At 39.8% G+C, this 22,629-nt stretch overlaps 1 protein-coding gene across 1 annotated transcript in view; it reads left to right on the top strand.

Moving 5' to 3' along the window:
- The window catches only part of PTN (pleiotrophin), a 22,357-nt gene extending 2,626 nt beyond the window's left edge, over nucleotides 1–19,731 (top strand). Inside the window, exons 3-4 of the mRNA XM_026864281.1 lie at nucleotides 185–346; nucleotides 14,179–19,731. Of these exons, the coding sequence (XP_026720082.1) occupies nucleotides 185–346; nucleotides 14,179–14,231 (215 nt within the window). The 3' untranslated portion in view covers nucleotides 14,232–19,731. The remainder of the gene's footprint in view (nucleotides 1–184; nucleotides 347–14,178) is intronic.
- Nucleotides 19,732–22,629: the final 2,898 nt, after the last annotated feature.

The raw sequence follows: 22,629 nt of genomic DNA, 5'->3' as shown, positions 1-22,629 counted from the left end.
GGATGGGACTGTAATTATAACTGCAAATCATCTTTATATTTTTCTTGGGATTCCTTTTTTCAGTTGCATGATCCTTTTGTGTGCAAGCACTGGCTATCCATGATATCCTATTAGACTCATAACATTTTTGTTTTCACACTCAGTCATTCTGGTTTAAATATTGCCATTTATTTACTCATTGCAGCAGAGTGCAAATACCAGTTCCAGGCCTGGGGAGAATGCGACTTGAATACTGCCTTGAAGACTCGAACTGGGAACCTAAAGAGAGCCCTTCATAATGCTGACTGCCAGAAGACTGTCACAATCTCAAAACCGTGTGGGAAGCTTACCAAACCCAAACCTCAAGGTAAATTCCATTTTCTGAAAGTTGCACACCATTTAAATCACTGGATTTGTGATGTCCCGTGTGCTTCAGTGGGAACTCAGTAGTACAGGAAATTGTACTTTCATGACCTTTCCTCAGTTCTGCACTGCTCCTATCTCCCAGCTGTCAGGCAATCAATATTCCTGAGTTGTGTAGTCAATGCAGTCTCACACACAAGAGGTGAGCTGAAGATTAGGGCTCCAGTTCTAACTTTAGACAACCTGTATTGCTATCAGTATGCTGATGCTTGCTAGACCTTTAATGCTTTTCATAAATCACCTGTTGATGGGAACAGACCAATAATAGCATGCAAAAATGTCTATTGATAAAACCACCTTTTATATAGGTTTTGTTTGGTGTGGAATGATGACTGGTTGAAAAAGGGGCTGCTTTTCTTCTGGACAGATAGTGTTGAGGGAATATGTGGATGTTCTGCACCCTTGGGATTGTATATTATTTATCCAAAGATAGCAGTATGGAGACTACAGAATGTATATGTCTTATTTAAATGCAAGTGACAGTGTAATTCCTAGTACACAAAAGTCATATGCCCTGCATTTTTGTTTCCAGGTGTCCCTTAGACAAAACTCTTTCTAATCATTAAAGCCTTTTAATTTACTCTTTTGTTGGAGTAGCAGGTGTTATGTGTGTAGGTTGATTTATAGTGGGAGCTACAAATGTGAGATCTTGTTTGAGATACTGAAGTAATGTGTTTTAAGTAGATTATACAAGCTATGCTACCATGACCTTTGTTTGCTTAAAACCTGCTATGTTTAACACATTCCAGGTGCTGAATACTTGGATAATTACAAAAATAAATGTGTTTAGGAGTGACAGGTGCAATTGGGATGATCAGTTTTCAGATTGTGGATGGTGGTGCACCATTGATCTGAGGAATACCTGCAGGTGGCCTGCTCTGCTTGTGCAACTGGAGACACGTTTGATGAGGTTGCAGATGCTTTCTCTGTGTGTGCATGCATCCGTCTGCTTTGCAGTCAGTACAGCTGTAACTGGTTTTCGTCGCACACCATTCATGGAGTTATCAGATAAGGGCTGAGTCTAGAACCTGTGCAGATAATAACAAGCTGTGAAGCAGAGAGGATACAACTAGATTTTCAGAGACCAGTTGACTTGGTTGAGTTGCCAGCAATAAACATACTCATTTGGAGGTGGAAGTGATTGGTTGGGAATGCAGAAAGGGCTTTGAGCTGGATGATTTTATTGTTTATTCATCTGGGGAGAAGGACTTTTCTGGGGTTTGGGGGGTGGTTTTTGTTTGTTTGTTTGTTTTGGGGTTTTTTTCAGTCATTTTTCATGCCTAAGTGGAATTTGGAAGTTTATTGAATAAAGCTTCCTATTGTGCTGCCAAAAGGCCTCTGCCACTCAAGCCGCTAGTAGCCCTCTCTCTGCCTTGTTCTGCTCCTGCTGAGTCAGTATATTCTATCAATGGCTGTCAGAAGAGGGGAGAGGGAGACAAAGCAGAGTTGATGCAGCACTATTTTGTGAGAACAGTGCTGTTGGGTAGTACAGGGTTGTTTTCAAGTTACAGTTTTAAAGGTAGAGCTTGTGAAATTGCTGGATTGTAGTTAACTTTAACTGATTCTAGATTTGAGTGAGTTATAGCTGAGACTGAAACTCAGATCAGGACTAACTGCAGCAAACATAGTTTTGTGGTTTGACTTAATTAGGAAACCAGACTTCATTTGATTTGAAGGAATGCGAAAGGAGAAATAGGTACAAACGAAGGTTTGTGATCATAATAACTATGGGCAGAAATTCTGCTCTCCTGATTTGGATTAGAAATCTCGTGGCATCTTCCTGCATGCCACCTGCTAGTTCATCTGCTGTTGGCATTGGTAGGAGCAGCACGCATGGAAGTCACACAGTCGCAGCCTGCCTGGGCCCTGAGCTAAAGACAAAGAAATCCATATTGCAGATCTGTGGGTATAACTACATAGGAGCTACACTGGACAGTATGTTGGCAGCAGTAGGATGAACTAGACTAAGAAATTAGGTCAAGCAGATTAATACTATGTGAAATGTTGTGCCCTGCTGAACTTTCTTTCTGAGTTAAAAAGCTGAGTACTGACATGTTAGCTGGAAGGAGGGTATTTCTGCTTTCTCCCTGTGATGAAGGAAATTACAGGTTGGAGGTAAGTCCCCACCCAATATCTAGATAAAGGAAAAATTAAACTGTGTTCAGTCTATAGTTAAATAGGACCCAAATTAATTCTTTGGAGATGAGAAGTAAGATCTAGATTATTGTTTGAGTATTTGGAATGGACTGCAGGTACATATTAGCCTCCCTTTCCACCCATAGCCTCACACCAGTCGCTCAAGACTACAAGAGAAGAAGCATATGGTACATTATTTGGGAGCAGCATTTTTTTTTTCGGAGGGACAGTTCTGTATTGATATGCAGCTAGACTAGTAAATGCTGATCAAGTGCTGTATGTTCCTACTGTGATTACCTGGAGTAGCAGGGCAGTGGTGCTCTGGCAGCAGAATAATAAATGAGGGGCTTATTGATTACAGGAATCCATTCTACTGCTAAACAGTTACCTTTCTGGTTGGTGTGTGCTTCAAGAGCCGCATCACTGAATACATCTCTGACAGCAATAGGTTGAGAGTACCAAAAGCAGATGTGAACTGACTGAGAATATTGTGGTGAAAAATACCAGTAAATTCTGAAAAAGGGTTGTTTTCATGATTTTTCTAACTCCCTTTCCAGTGCCCTGAATTTTTCCTTCTATTAGGTCATGTTTGTAACCTCTCCATTACATCACTTTTCCTTTTGATTTCATATTGTACATGGGGTGAGTAAAAGCCCCTATCTAGCTTCTCCAGTCAATTGTAGTTTTATATATCTTCTGTGACTTTTTGTCACGTGCCATCTTTTGAAGCTGAAACCTCTGACTTAAATATTTGTGTAACAATTTATCCATTATAATAATACTCTGTACTGGACTTGCCTAAATTCCTTCTTATTGAAAAATCATTTTTGAGTTAAAGAGACTGGACTGTACACAGTATTCCAAGCATGTCCTCCACAGATTTCTGTTGAAAAAGAGAGTATCAATGTAATACTTCCTTTAGTGTCCATTACACCCACTAAATAACCTAAACATGTTTTTCTTTTCATCACTGCTTGCATGTGGAGCAGATATCTTTATCTGAGACCTTCACAATTCTCCCTCTTACATTTTTTTAAAAATTTTAATTAATGTGGTTAGTTAAGAACCCACGAAGGGGTGTGAGTAATGCAGATAATTTCATGTAGGCTTGCCCAATGAAGTACAGTGTATCAGATTTTACCTGACACATTTCCTTAGTATGGCTTGGTGTCCTTACCTTCTCCATTCTTTGAGAGAAATGCAAATAAATCGATGTTATCTGTAACTGTTGCTCTCCTGTTGCTTGTCCACCTTTCCAGGTCATGAACATGTGGCAACTTTGCTGCTAGTCTGAATCCTGTGTCTCTTCTCTCACCTAACTATTTTGAAGATGACTGCTGTTTCACAGGAGTTTGATCTATGCTTAACAGAAAGGAAAATTATACCTGAAGAAAAATCCCAAGGGTTATCGTATTGCAGATTTGCTGATAAAAATATATTTTGGTTTTTCAAGAACTTCTATGATTTCAGGAACTTCTATGATCTGTGGCAAAACTTCTGCTAAATTAAACCAGGAGATGCTCATTAACCTTGGGAATCAATGCTGCCTCATAAGCTGGTGACCTAAGTGTTCTTACATATTTGTTTTATCATTAGTCAGCATTCATGGAAAAGCCTTAAAATCTTTTGGAAACAAACGAAAAGAATTGTATTTTTTCCTTATTAGCAACCGCTCTGTCTGATGATCTCTTTTCTCCATAGCTTTGCTAAGGTATTTTCAGATTGGAAGACAATAGCTTGGTCCTGGCCTGCTGTGCTAAAGTGTAGTTAACACAGTATGAAAACTGTTGTTAGTTCTTGAATGTTGTGCATTTGGATGGAGAGATTGTCAGCAATGTGATAGTGATATCTCAAACACCAGGGTTTGTGTATTTAGTATACAAATGAGGTCATGCGAAAGCCTGTCACAAAGGCTGGAAAGGATGAAAGGATGATTTTATCACAAAATCCCAGTGGAGGCAGCCACCTCTCCTCTAGCACACATAATTGCATATTCTAATCAGTGTCTGCAAGGCCAGGGATGTTCAAGGTCTCCCTAAACTATCTTGACAGATGTGAAAGACTCAAGCACTTCTGTTGAGTGGCTGCTCTAATGGCCAACTTGCACTGAAGAGCAGAAAATGCTTCTGACATACTCCATCTGGCCTACTTCACGGCCACCCAAACTTGATTGATGGTTGTTCAGGTTCCAGCCAGCCAGAAAGTAAAAGAATGAGGTATTGTCAGGATTCAGGAAACATTTTGCTTTAACTGCTGAGAGAGGAGGAATTTATTTTTATTGAGTTGGGTTGCCTGATAGCCTTTATTTCTTTTTTCACTTTGTCATTCTCATTCTTTCTCTCTCTCTCACCATAAATCTTGTACTTTTAGCTATTTATTAAGATAAAATTAAATAGAATAAGCAGTCTGCTGCTCTTTCTTGAATGTACCCTTAATTTTTTGAGTTATGCTTTTTTCTGATAAATTTTTCACCCAGCTGTATTTAGTTCTTTTTAATAAATCTCCCTTCCCAACTTTTTATCAATTTACAGCACATCTGATCTATGAATTACTTTATCCCGGTTTAGCTCAGTCCTTGCACGTAGAAAAACAATTCCAACTAAGGCTGGCAAACTTGAACACTGCTTACACCACCGTTGTCTAATAATTGGGGTGATGTCCAGAGATCACATCCTCCTACATGCAGTGTTTGGAAAGGTTTCTCACATGAAGGCAAGACCTACCCAAGTTGTTAATGGCTGTAATCTCTTTCCTGTAATGCAGATCAGGTGCAGCATTTGAGAGTCTAGCAAGCTGTCAGTGTAGTTCCCTGTGTTTGGTGCGGTATGAGTGCTCGTGCAGTGGAGGAAAGACAATGCTTCATCTGTTTTTAATAATTTCATATCGTTTGAAGAGCCTTACTTAAGAGTTTAGTGCAATATGAATAAACTGCACTACATTGTTTCTTTTATCTAGCAATCTTTACAGGTAGCATTTAGCTAATCCTCCTATCACTCCTTGGTGCTGAGAAAGTACAATTTAAAGAAAAGTGATAATTGAAAGTTGGAAAGGTTGAATGGTTTTCCAGGTTGACACAGTATCAATGACAGATTCAGGCACTCAGATAGGAGCTGTTGACTCTTGGCTCCATGCTCCGACTAGAGGCTGCTGCTCCCCTTTTTCCTAGTCTGCAATTGCAGTTATTAGAATGTGATGGTTTACTTCAAGATGAGTGTCTGAGCTGCAGTCTTTAACTAGGGTCTTTGACTTTGAAATTAGTAATTTCAGTGGATTTAAGACAGCATTTGACACTGATTTACCTTGTGTCTTCTTAGGGAGCTTGGTGTCAAAACATAGAGCTGTACTGTTCTTCGTGGGAGGGTATATCCCCATCCTTACTTTGATGCCAGGAACAGAAAGCAACATGATTTTTGAGCACTACAGTGGCAGCCTTGATTTCTGCCTGCAGAGAGGACATGTTACAGTGCACTGCCAGGACAGACTGACTGTGCTTTGGTAGGATGATCTGGCTACTGGCTGTTGCAAGGAGCCGGCAGTGATGTCTGAATGAATTGCTTACCTGCGAAGCAGATATTCAGACAAACTTTGTGCTGCTCTGATGAAAAGGACTACCTGTGGCCCACTCCATTTTGCATGTTGGGCAGTCTGCGTTTTCTGGGGTGCTCTCCTTCAACTTTGCCTTTGTGCAGCAACAAAATGGTTTTGAAAGGTAGCTGGAGGGGACACAGGGGGAGAAGAAATTGCTTGTTAGGACTGTGATTTTGTTCTGTTTGAAAGACTTTCCTGCTTTGACATCACAGTCATGCTGTATCTCCCTTTGTAGGTTTCAGAATTCCCCATCTTTAATGTAACTCATTAGTTGTGCAGGCATGCAGCTAGCATAATAATTAGTATTACAGGAGGCAGAGTAATAAGATCTGCTCAAACTAATTAGATATAAAAATGAGGGATTTTCTCATATTAGGAAACAGCTGTGATAGTTAAACAAAAACCTGAAAGGCAGAACTGGGAGGTTTTTCTCTTGCTCTAAAGGATGAGGCAGGTTTATACAAGAATGGCCTCTGGCACTGACCAGGAGCCTGCAGTGAAATACAGTGATCAGAGCTCTGCAAGGCAGACACTGGCAGTGGATGCGCGGTGGGAACAGCATAGCTGGCTGATATTATTGTTGCTATCATCATGATTATTTGTATTGCATGAGTGCCCAGAGGCCCCAGTTGAAAAAGGGTGCCATTGTACTAAACACTGCATAAACATTGTGAGAGACAGTTTTACCATGAATAATTTATGCCTTATGGAGCCAAGAAGTGTGAAAACCAAGAGAAGAAACAGTGGTTCATGGGAGTGAGATGGCGTACTAAATGCTTGGTTGTGTTTCCTTGTTCCTCTTCCTAGTCTAAAGACAAGGCTTGTAACTTCAAGATGAAGTAAAACTCACTGGAAACTTTAGGCTCTGAAACGCATCTCTGTGGTTTGGCTCCTGCTGCCATAACATGAGGAAATAAGATTTTTCTCAATTTAAGTGGGAAAGAGTAGGCCATATAAGAAAAATAAACACAACGATGGTTACACTGTGGACCAGGCTCAAGCTGCTAGTAGGCTGCCAGTGCAGCCCATAACTAATAAAGTTTGGATGTCTTTTAATGGTGTTTTTTCTGCTTTGATTTCCTTATGTATCTTGGAGGCTTTGTATTGTAGTTTCCCTTTAGACTGCTTTTGTAGCTTTGAAAAATTATACTGTTTGGATAAATTTGAATGCATCGTCAGATCATATCATAATACCAATTTGATTGACACAGCCCTGATTTCAGGGAGCAGGATGTGCTTGCGGGAGAGGGAGAAATGGAAATATATTTTTGAAAATAAATGTTTTAAATTTTTAGTTGTTCTGCAGCTTTTACAGATGTTTTTGAAAAGAAAAGGTTGAGAATTTTCAAGGGAAACCTAGACCTCCATGTTATCTCACCCCTGGTGTGTATTTCAGATTATTTTTTTTTTTCTAGGCTGCCCCAAAAGATAAAAAAATGGATGTGACAAATGTTCTTGTTTAACCCTCTTGTGCCTACAGGAGTTTCTTTTAGGGTTTAATACAGACCTTTGAGGGTGAAAGTTTAAATAGCCTTGTGTATGCCAATTCTGTTACATGCTCATTGTCTCATTTTCCTCACTTGCAAAAGCAGTCCAGCCTCCTTGGCATTAGTCAGTGCCCTTGAGCCATGAAAATGCCTGAAGCTGTGGGACTTGCTGTAATAAAAGATATGCCATCAGCAAATGTTTACACTCATTACTGTTCCCAGCAGTGAAACAGAGAGAAAGCTCTGTTCCTTCCTTTCTGTCCTTTCCTTTCCTTTTCTACTTCTTCACTTCCTTTCCTTTCAAGCTTCCCCCTCCTTTTTTTATCCCTCCATCTCATTTTCTATGTCACCATCTCTATCTTTTCTTCTATCTGTGCTTACTGTGAAAGTTTTGCAGGCAACTTCTTGGAGTGTGGAGCATGGATCAAAGCAAAGCCTGTGTCCTTTGCCCTGGGTGTAGATCCCATCTGGGGCAGATGCAGAAAGCACAAATGAGAAATGCGTGTGCCTGGTTTTCAAAAATTAACTAAATAAGATGGGATCTCTGTTCACAGTAAATCACAAATAACTTTCTGATAAATAGCTATTTACTTATCTCAGTCTGACATATAAACTGCCTCAGCGTGTAATTTTTTTGCTTCTCTGTGGATACAGGTAAATGTCAAACTCCAAATGCTTTATTAATACTTTTTGTTTTCAGCAGTCTCCTGCAGACATGTGAATGCAGAGAATAAACTCTGAATGTATCAGTCTGTGCCTGCACCTGTCTTGCTGGCATTAAGAGGGATCTTGTGTACAGCAGACAGAGGGCTGAAGAGCCAGCTGGGACTGGGTCCCTCTTGTGCTGAGCATAGAACATGACAAAGAACAGTAAGAAAGTCCATACCCCATAAAAGCAACAGTACAAAGGTACCAGAGGGAGGAGAGAAGCAGCAAACAGAAAAGCAAAGTGAGTTACTTCTTAAAATCACTTTCTGGTTAGCCAGACCCCTCTAGCAGTCTCCAATTGCAAAACAAGCTTCAGCTGACAAGTGTATCTATCCATTGCAGTCTTCCAAATACAGTCTAAAGGCTCTACCATCTTAGATACATGTGACCCAGACAGAAATCAAGGGATTTGTTTCTACAGTCATGAAAATCACAAGATAGTACAATTTCTGTTCCTAGAGAGTAGGGTGAAGCTCTTTAGGGTGAGATTTTTTTTCACTAAGTGATAAAGTCCTTGACTTTGTCTAAGTCAAGACTGCTCCTTCCACATGGGTTGGCATTTCCTACCCAAAATTCAGAAGTGCCCCACACCCCATGGACCACTACCCTTCATCACCATATCAACCAGGTGCTTTGGAAAGTTTGCCCCAATGAGAGGTAGAGAGCCCTTTAGAAAACCTGCCTTCATCTCTACTCAGTGGAACTGAGTGCTAGTTCATGGGAAAACTGTGTCCTGAACACCTGGTGTTGAAATTCTTTGCTCTAACCTTCCATCAGCATGGCTTTTGCTATTTTGAATGAATTACATTGGGTTTGGGGACACTGCTTGACTTTCATGTATAGGAGTTCAGCAGTGCCATGAGTGAATTGTTACCTTCTTCTCAACAAATAAAGATAAATACCTGCAAATCTTGGCTTACAAAGCTTGGCTTCCATTAAAATATAATTACCTCCCTTTTGTGCCTTATACATTAAGAGTGACTTCAAATGGTACGTGGCTCTGGTTCAACATAATTTCCTTTGCTGCTTGCATAGTAAGAATGAGGCTCCAGAATAAAGATGACTATTTAAAGAGGGCTGCTGCCATTCCAAATTACATAAAGTTCTACTTAACAAATTGATTTGTTTACTCAGTAAGATCCTCACTGGAACTTTTGTTACTGGTCATCATTGGGTCCAGTGCTAATCTATGACCACACATCTTTCAATCCTGTGAATAACTCCTAGTCATACAACTATTTATGGGGCTTTCAGGTGATCAATGATTAAATGATCCAGTACATGCGCATTGACACAGTTCGCTCTTGCAGGGATATTTGTACAACACAATGTGGGTGTTTTTTATCTTGCTGAAAGTGCTCTGGGTTCCAGGGGGTAGCAGAATGGCTGTGCAGTGCTTGGTTGCTAAACCCTGCAGGGACTGCTAGGTATTCTGAACTTGCTCTTTGTGTGTGCCCTGGTCTGGGATCCTGGCATCCATACAAGCAAGAGCGCCATCTGGCAGCCTCCCACCGAGGGATAAGAGGGAAGGAGGAAAGTAAAACAGGCACGAAAATTGAGGACTGTTTTTTTGTCCTCATTAATACTCTGGATCATACATAGCTCACTCTTCCCGTACTGCAAGGATGCACAGGGATGGTAAAGATAAGTATTTCCTTGACAAGAAGAAAGCCAGAGAGAAGTAGCTCCTGCTACAGCTTTCCTCAGTGTGGCTGTGTGCTGAGCCATGGCGGAGGTGGCAGTTTGGCTGGGGCACTAACACACGGTGCACTCAGAGCAGTAGGGAAGCAGCTACTCTCCCATCCATTCCTTCCACTGCACAGCCTGCTCGCCTCAAGTTTTGAGAAACGACGAGAGATAGCACCCACTCCGAACGCAGGGCTGACCCTGGTATTGGTTTCTGTAGGAGAAGTACCTTTGATAAGGCATTTAATATGTTTAAATTAATGTGTTTACCTGTAAATATCAAATGTATTTACATACCTTTCATAAAGTTTTATATTGAGATGTTCCAGTCTGTGGCCCGTGAGCCAGATGTGGCCTGTAGCATAATCCTGTCACAATTAGACAGTTAGCCCATCGGAGTCCCTGAAATGGCCGGTCTGCTCTTCCAGAATTCTGGGTTATCATCCTGCTTTTTGTTTTGCTCCCTCCTCTCTGGATCTTGAACTCTGCTATAGGTAGCTCATAAAGATACCTCCAACTGGTGTCTGGTTCAACACTAAAAAGACTGGTCTACCTAGCTTTAGAGCAAATGCTGCAGTGAGTAGATTGAGATTAAAATTCTGTGTGGACTGGTGTTAACCTGAATTTCAATGGGTCAAGTCGTTTCATCATAGTGGTTCTCAATCTTATTGGTAGTACTTGTCTGCAGCAAACACCTTTCCTGTAGCCAGTGCACAGCTGATGCACAAATTCATGGCTCTGTCTTTGCAAATATTGCATTAATCAGGTACGTGAGGTGAAGGAGGTTGCTGCTGACCCAAAGTGCTTGCCGATGGCAGCGTTCTGCTCAGGGTAATCCCTGTTCACTGGTCAGCTTTTCTTACTTCCTTCTGGCTCCACAGTGAGAATTGCCAAGATCAAGCTGCTTTGCAGTGCCAGTGACATGTGGAAAGCAGCACAGTGGCTTCCCCATCATCAAAGACTGTTTCAGTGGGCACTGCTTGATGAGTTACAGGAATTTCTGATGGGAGGCTTAGACCAGATTAAAAGGCCTGGTAGGAAGTTGCTGAGCAAAGGTCTGTGCTAAACTGAATTGAATTTTGATAATCTTTAGATATGGAATGGGAATCTGAATGGTATTATTGAATCCAGGGAATTTTCCCTTCACTTAAATGGTAGATGGCTACAGCTGGTGCTGGGTAATGGAACTGCTGAGATTTCAAGTAACTGGCATTGTACTCTCAACTGGTCAGGGCTTTCGAGCATGGTGTCAGTGCTGGCACTGCTGGCATGGGGTGACCTTTCAGTCAAGCCTGGTTACTCTGGGAAGGGGAGCATTGGCAAACCAAGTGATCAGGGTGACATGGGTCCCAGTGTGTCTGCGTAAACTGACCTGGTATCATGTCGTAAAAGTTGAAATAGTAGTGTAGGGTGAACAGAGGTGAGGACAATAGAAGCCTGAATGACACAGAGGCAAAGAGTAGGTCTGAGCAATGAGGAAGCATGAACAAAGTACATCCTAAAGCAACTTTACACTTTGTTAGCATGGACATACTGTAGTCTGTAGCCTGACCATAGTCAAAGCAGGTGGAGGGTAGCTGTCAACAGACTTGTGCATGAGAGTATGAACTGCAACATTTTAATGGGTGAGTACCTGGTTATTGGTGACTGTGGTAGGATTTTTAACAAAGCATAAGGACTGGGAAATATTTGAGCAGTCTTTTTTTTTTTTCCTTTTTTATAATGCCACACTCTGGGTGTACATGTCATTTCATGGAGCAAATGTGCTTTGCATAAATACTGCTTACCTATCTGAAAGATTAAGCTGTGGTGGTGTACCTTTAATTGGAGAGGAATTACGTCTCACACATGAGGGTTTTACTCTGCTGAGGCATGAAGCAAAAACACTTGTCTTTGCATGTAGATGGGTTTGTCAGTTTGGGTGATACGTACATTATCACAATGTAGATAACAGGGAGAAATTGAGCTGTTGCTAACAGGAGCAGGTAGAGACTCAAAGGGGACAAGTGCAAATGAATAAACAGTGGGTTGTCCAGTACGTCAAGTGAGGATGGGGACCTGATGTGATCACATGACTCCAGGCCAAAACCTTCTCCTGATGGTGACTTCACCTCTGCCATGAACTGCACACACTCTGCAGTAGAGTCCTGTTAGTGGTCTGCCCATATTCATATGTCTCATTTGTTTTTAGTAAATTTAGTTGAAGTCTGCAGAAGGTCTTTCTGCTTGTGCTGGATCTAAATAGATTTTACAGATTCAAGTGCTGGTCTGATTGATAAACTGCTATTGTTTCTTTCAGAGAATCAGGTGTTGGGGGGTGAAGAGAGTGTGAGAGCGATCGCAATCAATACAGAATATAGGAGGGTCAGTGATACAGAGGGAAAAGTAGAGGAAGTGGAGGATGTGGGTAAAAGAGGATAGGAGGGGAGATAGAAAATTTGTAGGGGGAAGAAGGCTTTAGCTTTAGATATTAACTTAATGAAAAATGACTTTTTGGGAATGACAGGTTGTAAAATAGAGCCAGATTCTGTGAATAGCTCCAGACTGCAGGCATGCCTACATGCACACACGCACACAGACACTCATACAAAGGCATGGGGAAAAAAAAAAAAAGTTCATTTTTACACACAAAAGAAGTTTACTACTTTTAAAAAATTATTATCCCTTTAAATGTTAAGCAAAGTTTCTGAGGGAAAGAGATTTTAGAGCAGATTATGTGACTAAACATGAAATAGGTCTTTTATTTTGCTTTGTCTAAATTGGAAACAATTTTTGTCTTGTTGAAAAAGATGAAAAGTGTTGTTTTGAAACGCTAATGAACAGGAAAAACAACCATCAGAGAAATGTGATAACCTAAGTTTGCCTTCTGCTAAAAGTACCCTGACCCTATCAATATCTGAAAGGTGTCAGTGTAATTTCCTTGGCTGGTGATTGATTACTTGACTGTCTGTGTTATGCAAACTGGTCAGAGAGAAAAGAATTGTATTCATAAAGAAGAGTACTACTTTAAAGGCCAAGACTTTCATTCACAGTGATATTTGTTATTTAACCTGATTTTTTTGTTGTTTGCTTGTTGGTTTTTGGTTTTGTTTGTTTTTGTTTGTTTTTTTTGGGGGGGCGGGGGAGATTGTTTTTTTCAGACGGAAGAAACAAAGGCAGGGTTCAAAGGAAGAAAGTGAAATATGGGTTAAGGCAAACATGCATCTACTTGCTTGCTTTTTTGATTCCAGGAAAGATGCTTCACAGAAACTCAGTTTCTGTCTCTCTGTAGTACCTGTTGTGCTGTGTTTTGTGCTGGTATCCATAAGGGTTTATTCACATTCCCCGTGAGAGCTATTTTATTTCCCCCATTACAAGGTGACATGTGATACAAGAGTACCTAATCCCCTTAATTCATATTAATTTTTTTATGCCCCTCTGTGAATTTCTTCCACATGTAGAAATAGCACAGTGGAAGCTGTCGCAGATGATAGTATATTCTATAAAATTTCAGTTGTACCTTCACATTACTCCCTTATTTACCCCAAATCAGTCAGAGCAGCAGATGCTCCCTAGTCTCCTCCCTGTCCTGTTGGCAGCAGCTGGCTGGACAGACCGTGCTCTAATGACTCCAGACCAGACTTCAGTTGCCTCTCAAGTGTACCTAGGTGCTTGTCCCGGACAAAGGGGAAAGGGTTGGCAGTGGAGAAGCTGAAGAAACAAGTGAGCTTTCTCACCACACTCTGGAGTTGCTCTCATATTCAGGGAAAGCCAAAGACTAACAATGAAACAGAAAGGAAGCAAGAGAGGGGTATGTGTGTGGGTAGTGTGTGCAAAGCTTTCTTCCAGCTCTCCACTGAGCCATGACCTGGTTTCTCCAGGAGCTGCCTGCTGTTTTCTTATTTTGGAAGCAAGTTCCTGAGACAATGCTTTGCATGCCAAACAGGGTCAGCTGTACAGATAGGGAAGGGTTCTGCATGGGACACGCACCCCCCTTTCCATCTTCACTATCACCTTGACCACTCCTTTTCTTTCTTCTTTTCTTTTTTCCCTTTCCTTGTTCAGAATGAGGAAACAAAATTAGTTTTTACATGCTTAGAGAAGACAAGGGGAACTTTCAGGGGTACTGGATGAAATTATATTTATTGCAGTGACTGCTAGATGCTAATCATGGTTGTTGTTATCTTGACAGAATCCAAGAAGAAGAAAAAGGAAGGCAAGAAACAAGAGAAGATGCTGGATTAATGGAGCCACCTTGGGCAATGTGAGAAAGGGACATCAGCAAACACGATCAGTTAACAGTTTCATTTATACCTAGGCATTTTATCCTAAAATTATTTATAGCTTAATGGTACCATAGAAGAAAACAAAGACAGAAAAAAAAATCCTTTTTTTATTACTTTAGTCTTTTTAATGTATAACCCTAACACCAGTTTTTAGAGGCCTGTCATAAAGGACTCCAAATTCATTTAGAAAATTATGTCTATTGTATATTGAACAGTGTAGAACTTTTTAAAAAAATTTTTTCTCAAGTCTTGCCATAGGTCTCAATCTGTTAATTACTCCATGCAAGCAGAACCTGAACCTGTGTGGAGCTCCGCTGAAGCCAGTGGTGCCCTCTGTGAACATAGGATTCTGGCTGGATGCAATTATAATTAATATTGGGACCTTATATCTGAAAAAAAACCCAGACTTGTTTCTTAAGTTCTTATTAGATTTGGATAACTATGAAATTATTTGTTTAAGGAAAGGATGGGGGCATTTTGTTGAGTATTTATGGGTGTAGAATTTTTTGGGGTGTGTGGTGACTATTCATTTCAAAATGCTACTATCTCCAGGTAAAAAACCAGAAACAGTAGCATCCTATTCTTGGCCATATTTTGCATGTTGTCAGTAAAAATTTTGAAATCTTTCAACAGTTGTATATAGAAGAGTCCTAATTTTTCACGATTTTTTAGAAATGATTTTTCCAAATGAAACAATAGCAAAACTTTCCATTTTTTAGCATATCAGTGCTGGTGGTTAGTAGTGTTCTCTGTTTTACCTATAAAAGCTGAAAAATGCTTTCTTTTATTTGTTTATTTTGCCAGAAGGGAGAATATAATTTTCACAAAAGTCTAGTTCAAATTGTTGTGATTCTGCCTGACCCAACTCCCTTTTGTATCAGTGGGAATCTTCCTGTTGATTTTTATAGCTAGTTGAAAAACAGTATGTCTGTTGGGAAGTAACAGAAGAAATCTGTTTGGAAACTGACTGACATAGTTCATATTTTTGACTAAAAAAGGGACAATTTGTGGGATGTAAATCCAATAGGGATTAAACTAATTTTTGTTTCTCTGATAATAAAGCAGAAGGGAAATACAAAACCCCAGTACCTTTTGCTTTCTTCCATTTTATATAAGCAAAAAGACCTTGGAAAAGCTCAGTCAAAATAAAAAGAGTTCTGTGATTTTTATTTTTTTTTTAATGGTCTGCAGGGAAAAATTGTAACCAGCTGGTTTTCATTTTGTTCAATTTTACCTATTTTGAATGGTAAGTCCTGAGAAAAGTCACAAAGTAGAAAAAAGATCTAACAAAGGGCTGGTCCTCAGGTAAAGGTTGTTTAATGAACTAAACAACCAGCAGACCAGACTTTTTAGAGGAGATTTCAGTGCCCAAATCAGTTTCAAAATCTTTGCGGTTAAATTCTAAATCTTAAAATTCAACAGCAAGAAATAAGCTTTGCCATTTGTGTAGGCTGCAGGCTTGCTTGCTGGTCAAGAGGAATAGTCTCCCTTGTACTGCTGTGGGTATCCACTGACTTCAGCGAAGCTGCAGCAGGGTGTGTTCAGCTGAGTAAATCACATTTCTCTCTTGGGATTACCTTGTAGACAAGCAGAGAGTCTTTTTCCAGACTAACATCACTCCCCTTTTCTATGCAAAAGATGTATAACAATTTCAGAGCTTGCCCTCTTTCTTCTCACATGGAGGGTATGACTGATCTGAACTTACAGTGAGGCAAATCCTGTAGACGTTCCCAAACCCTTTTGAAGCCAGCTAGCCAAGGCTGCACATAGCTCAAGGTAAATTAGCCACATAATTATTTCCCAGACTCCTTGGGTGTGTTTTGCAGTCTGTGTTGGTGTCCTTGTTATTCTGACTATGCTGTTATACATACCTGAGCCAGTGGTATAGTTAAAAATGTCCCCAACATGTGGTGGATGTGCAATGACCAAATCCAAAATCATAAAGGCTCATATTTGGGTGGTTCTGGGTGCTATTTGGTTTCTTCATGGTCTAATCAGGTCTACCTGTGCTTGTGCCTCAGACTTAAACTAGTGGATTGGTAGGTCTGATTGAAAGCAAAGGGAGAAAGAAGTTTTTTCACTCACCAAAGGTTTATCTGTCTAAATGCTGCATCAGTTCACTTAAAGTGGTTCAGCTTTGAGTGCAAACACTGTTGCACCATTGTCTTACACTGGTTAATCTAGTCCATGTTTCATAGGGAGATGGCAGGAGCTGGGAATGAGGCTGAGACCAACAGTTTGACTATCCTTTAGCAAACCTTAGATGTGACTTCTGATTTCCACCTCTAAGTAAGAAGAAAATAAATTCCCCTGTGTTTTCTCTGACACCTTATGGCCCTCATGATTAACTGCCCACCTAGCTTGTTAATGGAACATTCCTAATAGTTTTTGAAGGAGGCCAGTCAAGTTCTTATGGCAGTGTAGGGCCTCCATGGAGAGAGTTTACAAAAAACAAAGGAAAAAACAAAACCCCACCATGTTAAGAACGGAAGAAAACGCATCAGTCCTTGTAGTAGAGGGCGTGAAATAGGAGTTCCTGTGTACTACTCAGCCTCATATGTTTGGCTCAATATTGGCATTTGATTGTTGAACGTAATTGGACTTGTATCTGTCGTAGTTTATAAACAATGAAGAAAAATTCCAAGAAGCTAGCAGAAAACATTCTGTGGAAACTCTGGCTGTGAAGGACATGATAAAAGTAATTCATGGCAGAACACAGAGGAAGATTGAATAGGTCAGTCAGGTCAGCTCTGAAAGTAGGTACCTGGTACCTAATAGGAGCAGTTGCTTCACTAGTGACATTATCAATAAAGCAAGAGGCAAGTATCTGAACAAAACCTTTTCCCACTTTATCTTGCTCAGTTTCCACTTGAGTCATTTTGAAATTTCTTCTTAATTGCTCTCTGATCTTCTACCCTCCCTTCTTTGGGAGGGCAAGCTTGTCTGACAGTGCCGTGGGGGCGGCTACTTCAGATGAAATACATGTTTTGCCCTCTTGGTGCTATCCTGTTACAGTTGAAAATGAATTAGTGTAGATGTGTTGCTTAGCTAGTTTAACTGACTGAAACTTGTTTCATGAATGTCCTTCTCAAGAAGTGGCTTCCATCTTCATTTGCTACAGCTATAATATGGTGTAATATGATAGAAACCCCCCAAATGACAGCCTTTTTCTGAGCAAAAGGGAGGGGTGAGTTGCTGAACATCAGCTAAGATCTGAATCTGCATCCAGACTCTGGATTCTAGCAAGTTTAAACTTAGGGGAATTTGGGTACAGCTCACTTCCCTTCCTCTAAGTAGACTGAGCCATGCTTCTAAGCAATTAGGTTTCTCTATACCTTGATTCAAAACAATATTTGAGGATTGGGGCATTTTCTGACTTTGACATGTTTCCTGACAGAAGTGCCCATATTGAAAGAGAATCATTGCTTGTCAGCCTGGCATATTTAACAGATTATTAAGCACAGCGGAGCTATAGGGCAAGGCTCCAGAAAGGGAAACATTTATTGTACATGCAGGTAGATACTAAGTTGTAACTTACTACTTCTTATGTTCTAATCGCATAATGACTTTCTGGACTGTACTGTTTTTCAAAGGAGAAAAATTAGAAGAAATGAAAGAATAATGATTATAAAACGTATCAACAGTGTTGGAGACTTTGTCAAGAAGAGACAGATACAAAGTCAGGAGTATTTTATACAAACTTCTTTTGCATCCTCCTGGAGTAGGGAAGGTAGGATTATTGGTTGGCACGTTTGTTTTTGTCCTGTGCTTGACTTATGCCTTAATAAAAACTAACCACATGTAGAATGTTACAGAGAAGGAAAGTCCCACTCCAACCTCAAAAGAACATGTCCAACGGGAGGCAATATTAAAAGGAGATGATATGACTGTCTTTTCTGGTTTAGGAGTCCAAGTTATGGTGATGTTGATAGGAGAAAACATAACATATTTCTTTAGCTTTAGTGTATATCCTTCAACTCTTGACATGTGGCAATGTACAGTTCAAATAAAACACGGGACCATTAGGATGAAATAAGGGGAACTGAATACTTAGGGAGACTGTTTATGGAAACAGGCCTATAAAACTCCTGCTAGCAGGGAGCATCTGAACATAAACACTGTGTAGCATTCCCATTTATTTAGTGGAATCCCTTAACATATGATGAGTTTCATCTGAGTTTCCTTAGTCTAATGTCAATGATGAGGGTGGGACAAAAGCCAGCCTGACTTCCCTTCAGTCTAGAAGCGACACCTACATTAACAATATAAACCTGCCACTTTTCTAAAGCAAAATACGGGTAAGGTACACCATTTTGACATGACAAAGTAGTCTTTCACATCTCCCAAATTCATACAGGATGAAGAAGCAGCATGTCAATGGGAGTAGGTATCTCATATTCAGTCTTTTCAAATTCTCTACGACAGCATCTTCTGTGAACTTCTGACTGTGTTCTCTCCTTTTTTGGGACAGATTATACCTGTTGTCTGTCTTCCCACACTCATCCCTAATTTTGATAGCATTTGTAGGGTTTCTGTCAATTTTGCTAAGGCACTCTAGCTGTCAGCCAAACTTCTGTGAATATTGTTGATGCTTCCTCACGCTTAAGGATGTATTCTCCATTTCTTGCTGGAATGTTCCAAAACAGCCCCAGCAAGCCCCTTCATTGGATACCTCTCATTCTGTCTTTTTAAGATTAAAAGACATGGTAGCAATTTGTTAATCAGATTACAATGAACAAGGAGATATAAGAACAAGCAAAGAGATTCCCTAGATTCATTGGCAGGGTGGCTTCCTGGTAAAACCTTTGTCATAGCTCAATCTGCCTGAGGCTTTCTAGGGGACAGGAATGCATGACATTTGATGGAAAATTAGAGATGATGAAAGAGTGTTTGCCCTCAAACAGAAAAATAGTTTAGCTAGGTAAACAGTGGCAAGAAGCTGCATCCTTTCCCCCTGTGTCCTCTTGACCATCAAATTAAAGGGAAGAGATGTGGTGCATAAAGCTTCAGGAATATTGGAAGACTTGCCTGAGCAAACTAGAGCATGGAGAGAACCTCTTTCACCCCATGGAAGTTTGCATTTCAAGAAGGCCTAGTTAGTCTTGTTCATAGCAGCAGAACACTCTGTGTGCTTTTGGATCAAAACTAAATGATCCTGAAGTCTACTCATTATCCTAATGTTCCTTTTCTGCTACTCTTCAAAACTGACAGTCTGCCTTCTAGCCTGATCACTCTGACCTGAGCAGAAATGAGATATTTCAAGGAAAACATAAGAATTCAGATATATTCAACTGTTGTTATCTCATTTTGCCCTTTCTGCAGTTTGCTGGTTAAATGTGGGGTGTTTTGGGGTCCCAGATGGCTGAAAACTCAGTAGGTATCTCCTAGCCTCTAAATATCTTGGCTTTGAGTGGGTTGCCTATGAAAAAAACTATACCTACAGTTCTTATTCCTTTCTTAGAAAAACCCACAGTAACAAACAAAACCCACAACAAAACTGAGCATGTGTCCAATGTATGTATTTACTGATGAGATAAAACAGAGTCTCCCAAGTTTTCTGATTTCAGAAGGTCACTCAGTGTTAAAAGACCGCACAAAAGCTTTAGCCCTGAATTCTGTCATGTAAAGCTAGGAAAATGGATAGCCTCTGCAGGGCTGTCTTACCCATAGACAATTTAACTCAATTAATTATAGTGTTTAAATTCCCTCACTCTAATCTACCTGGCAAGAAGACATTATTTAACTTTTCTCATTAGGTCATTCATTACACTTCCCATATTATAATTATGTAGGTCATCCAAATTTTTACAGCTCAAGGAAAAGACTCTGATAATCAAGTGTGTTGTGGTTGCTGAGGGGACCTGAAGCAGAGGCAGGCCAGTGCTGCTGCAGCTTGGATCTAGAAACCACCTAATGAGGATGTCATCATCAGACACAGCAGCTCTCTAAATACACATGCGTACATACTGCGTATATATATCCATACACAGGGAAGCAAAACTCTACAAAAAAAGCGCATTGATAACTCAAAATGTGTTTCACAACTAGTGCTGCCATATTTTCAAGCTGAAGTAGGAGAGAAAGCTTTTTGTCCTGTGTTGTTATTTACAAAAGTGGTATATAGGATGAAGGGCTAGGTTTCTTCACACTCAACAGCATAACAATTTAAGGATAGCTGTGTCCAAGGAAAATGCAAAACACATGCCAATGACATGGCCAACAGGACTTAGTATCAGAGTGATGCTCTCTCCTGTTGCACCAAGTACATGGAAGGTCTTTGTTCAAAGCTTCAAAGTGGACAAACTACTTCAGTTGGGTGTGAACATAGAAACCAAGGCAGAAAAAGGCTTTTTATCTGCCAATAAAAAGTGAGGGAAATGAGAAAAAAAAGATGGAAAAAACAAAGTAAAAGAGAAATTATCTTAATGCTTGTAGTTTGGGTGTTAAACAGAAAGAAGGACTGAAAGTCAAAATAAGAAATTAAAGCCTGAATATCATGTTCAATGGATTTCTAATTCTGTATATATCTATTAAACCAGTGCTATATGATATCTTCTCATGGGTTACTCTTTTTCCTGTTCTTTTTCCTTTTTTTTTTTTTTTTTTTCAGTTTGTATATTGATTTTGTAAGCTAGCAGTGTGTTACTCAAGATTTTTTTAAACTTGTATGAAAGCCATATATCCATATTGTAGAATGAAAGCATTAATCCTGTAACATCCCTTAATGTTTCCATTAGCTCTGTGGGATTGTGGGAGACTCTAGCGAATGTATATGTTTACCAATTGTATCAACATAATTTACTTGCTCTTAGTGGCGATAAAGAATTAAATAAACTAATACACAGAAGTGTGGTGTTTTCATTTGGTTATGGAAACTGTAGGGAACTTCCAAAGTTTTTTTAATTGATGCCAAGTATTCTTACTGATCTTTATTGTACTAATTTTCCATCACCTATAGGTGTTGCTTGTCACAGAAACACTTTTCTTTGTAAATTCAGTAGAAAAGAATTCTACCAGAAAATTATTCTAGCAGAAAACAGCTCTTTGATTTGTGCATACTGAAGTCTGTCTGCCCCAATTCCTGACACTTATCAGTTCTGTAAAGTAGCTTGTTTCAGTATACAGTTATTTCAACCTGTATACTATTGACACAATGATGGGTTACAGATGAGAGTTTGACTTTTTTTTTTTTTTTTTAAAATTATCAGCTAAGCAGTGGGAAAACCTTATTCCCAGCCCTGTCATGCTCAGCTGTTTTACTTTAACAGTGACTTTATTGGGTGTGTGTTCAGTGAGAAGAGGATTAAGCCTCAAAAGTAGAGCAAAGAATTATTACATTAATGATCTAAATAGAATTATGCAGAAATTCAGGTAATGCTTATTATATGTTAATGTCTTGTCCTTTCTTTTTGTTCATTCATTATCCTTTTTTCCTAAATCTACTTTATTTTCCAAATACTTTTCCTGGTTTTGTTTCTGTGTCCAACTATTAGTTAAAGTGTTAGAATAATTAAGTACTCCATACAAGTCATTCCATCACTCATTGCCAAAAGAAAGAGATGCTTCATACTGTTTACAAGACTAGGAGATTTATACAGTCTTCTGAAATTGTTTGGAATAAAGTGAAGTATTTTAAGTTATGAAAACTGACAGTGAATTCTTCAAACCACTAATGGACTCAGCAACCTAAATCCTATCCTTGGAAAGGAGACCAAGTATTCACTATTATTTAATTACAAAAGAAAACATTTAGTTATTCTTTAAAATGCTACTTAGCAGTGAGTTACATTTTTAGGTTACTGAGTAATGAGAGAGTTTTAAGATGCTCTTGTTCTTCCATGGGAGATATCTGATCTTGTCAGTAAGCCTGAGCTGCTTGTGGATTGTTTCAAGTCATGCTTAGTTTCCCAGAGCTCCATCACGTAGGGCACACAGGTCTCTGATTTCTTCTGTTCTTCCCACCTCTGTCCCCAAATGCTGACTAAGCTATAAACAGGTCTGGCAAAGAGCTTTTAGATCAGCTCTTTTCTAGTGGGTTAACTTCATGGAATAGGGTCTTAGAAGACCACCCCTGTCTTCATGTATCCTTTTTTGTTATATATGGAGTACCTGAATGGAGAAGACTTCGTGCAGAAGAGACCCAAGTTCTGCTACCAATCTGTCCTCCAAATTTCTGGGAGTGGTGGTTCATTAAGTGGGTCTATGGATGCAGAGAGGCCCACCAGTGGTGAGTGGAATGAGATGTCCATGCAAAAGTAGCCATTAACAGTGTGAAGGCCACTTTGAAAACTCTAAGACCCCAGAGCTCAACCTATGCACTACTACAGCTGAAGTTAAAAACCTGTTCGTACTTCATC

The sequence above is a fragment of the Athene cunicularia genome (assembly GCF_003259725.1).
Source record: "Athene cunicularia isolate RWA chromosome 1 unlocalized genomic scaffold, athCun1 chr1_part2, whole genome shotgun sequence".
Lineage (NCBI taxonomy): Eukaryota > Metazoa > Chordata > Aves > Strigiformes > Strigidae > Athene > Athene cunicularia.
This window is presented reverse-complemented; position numbering and strand designations above follow the sequence as displayed.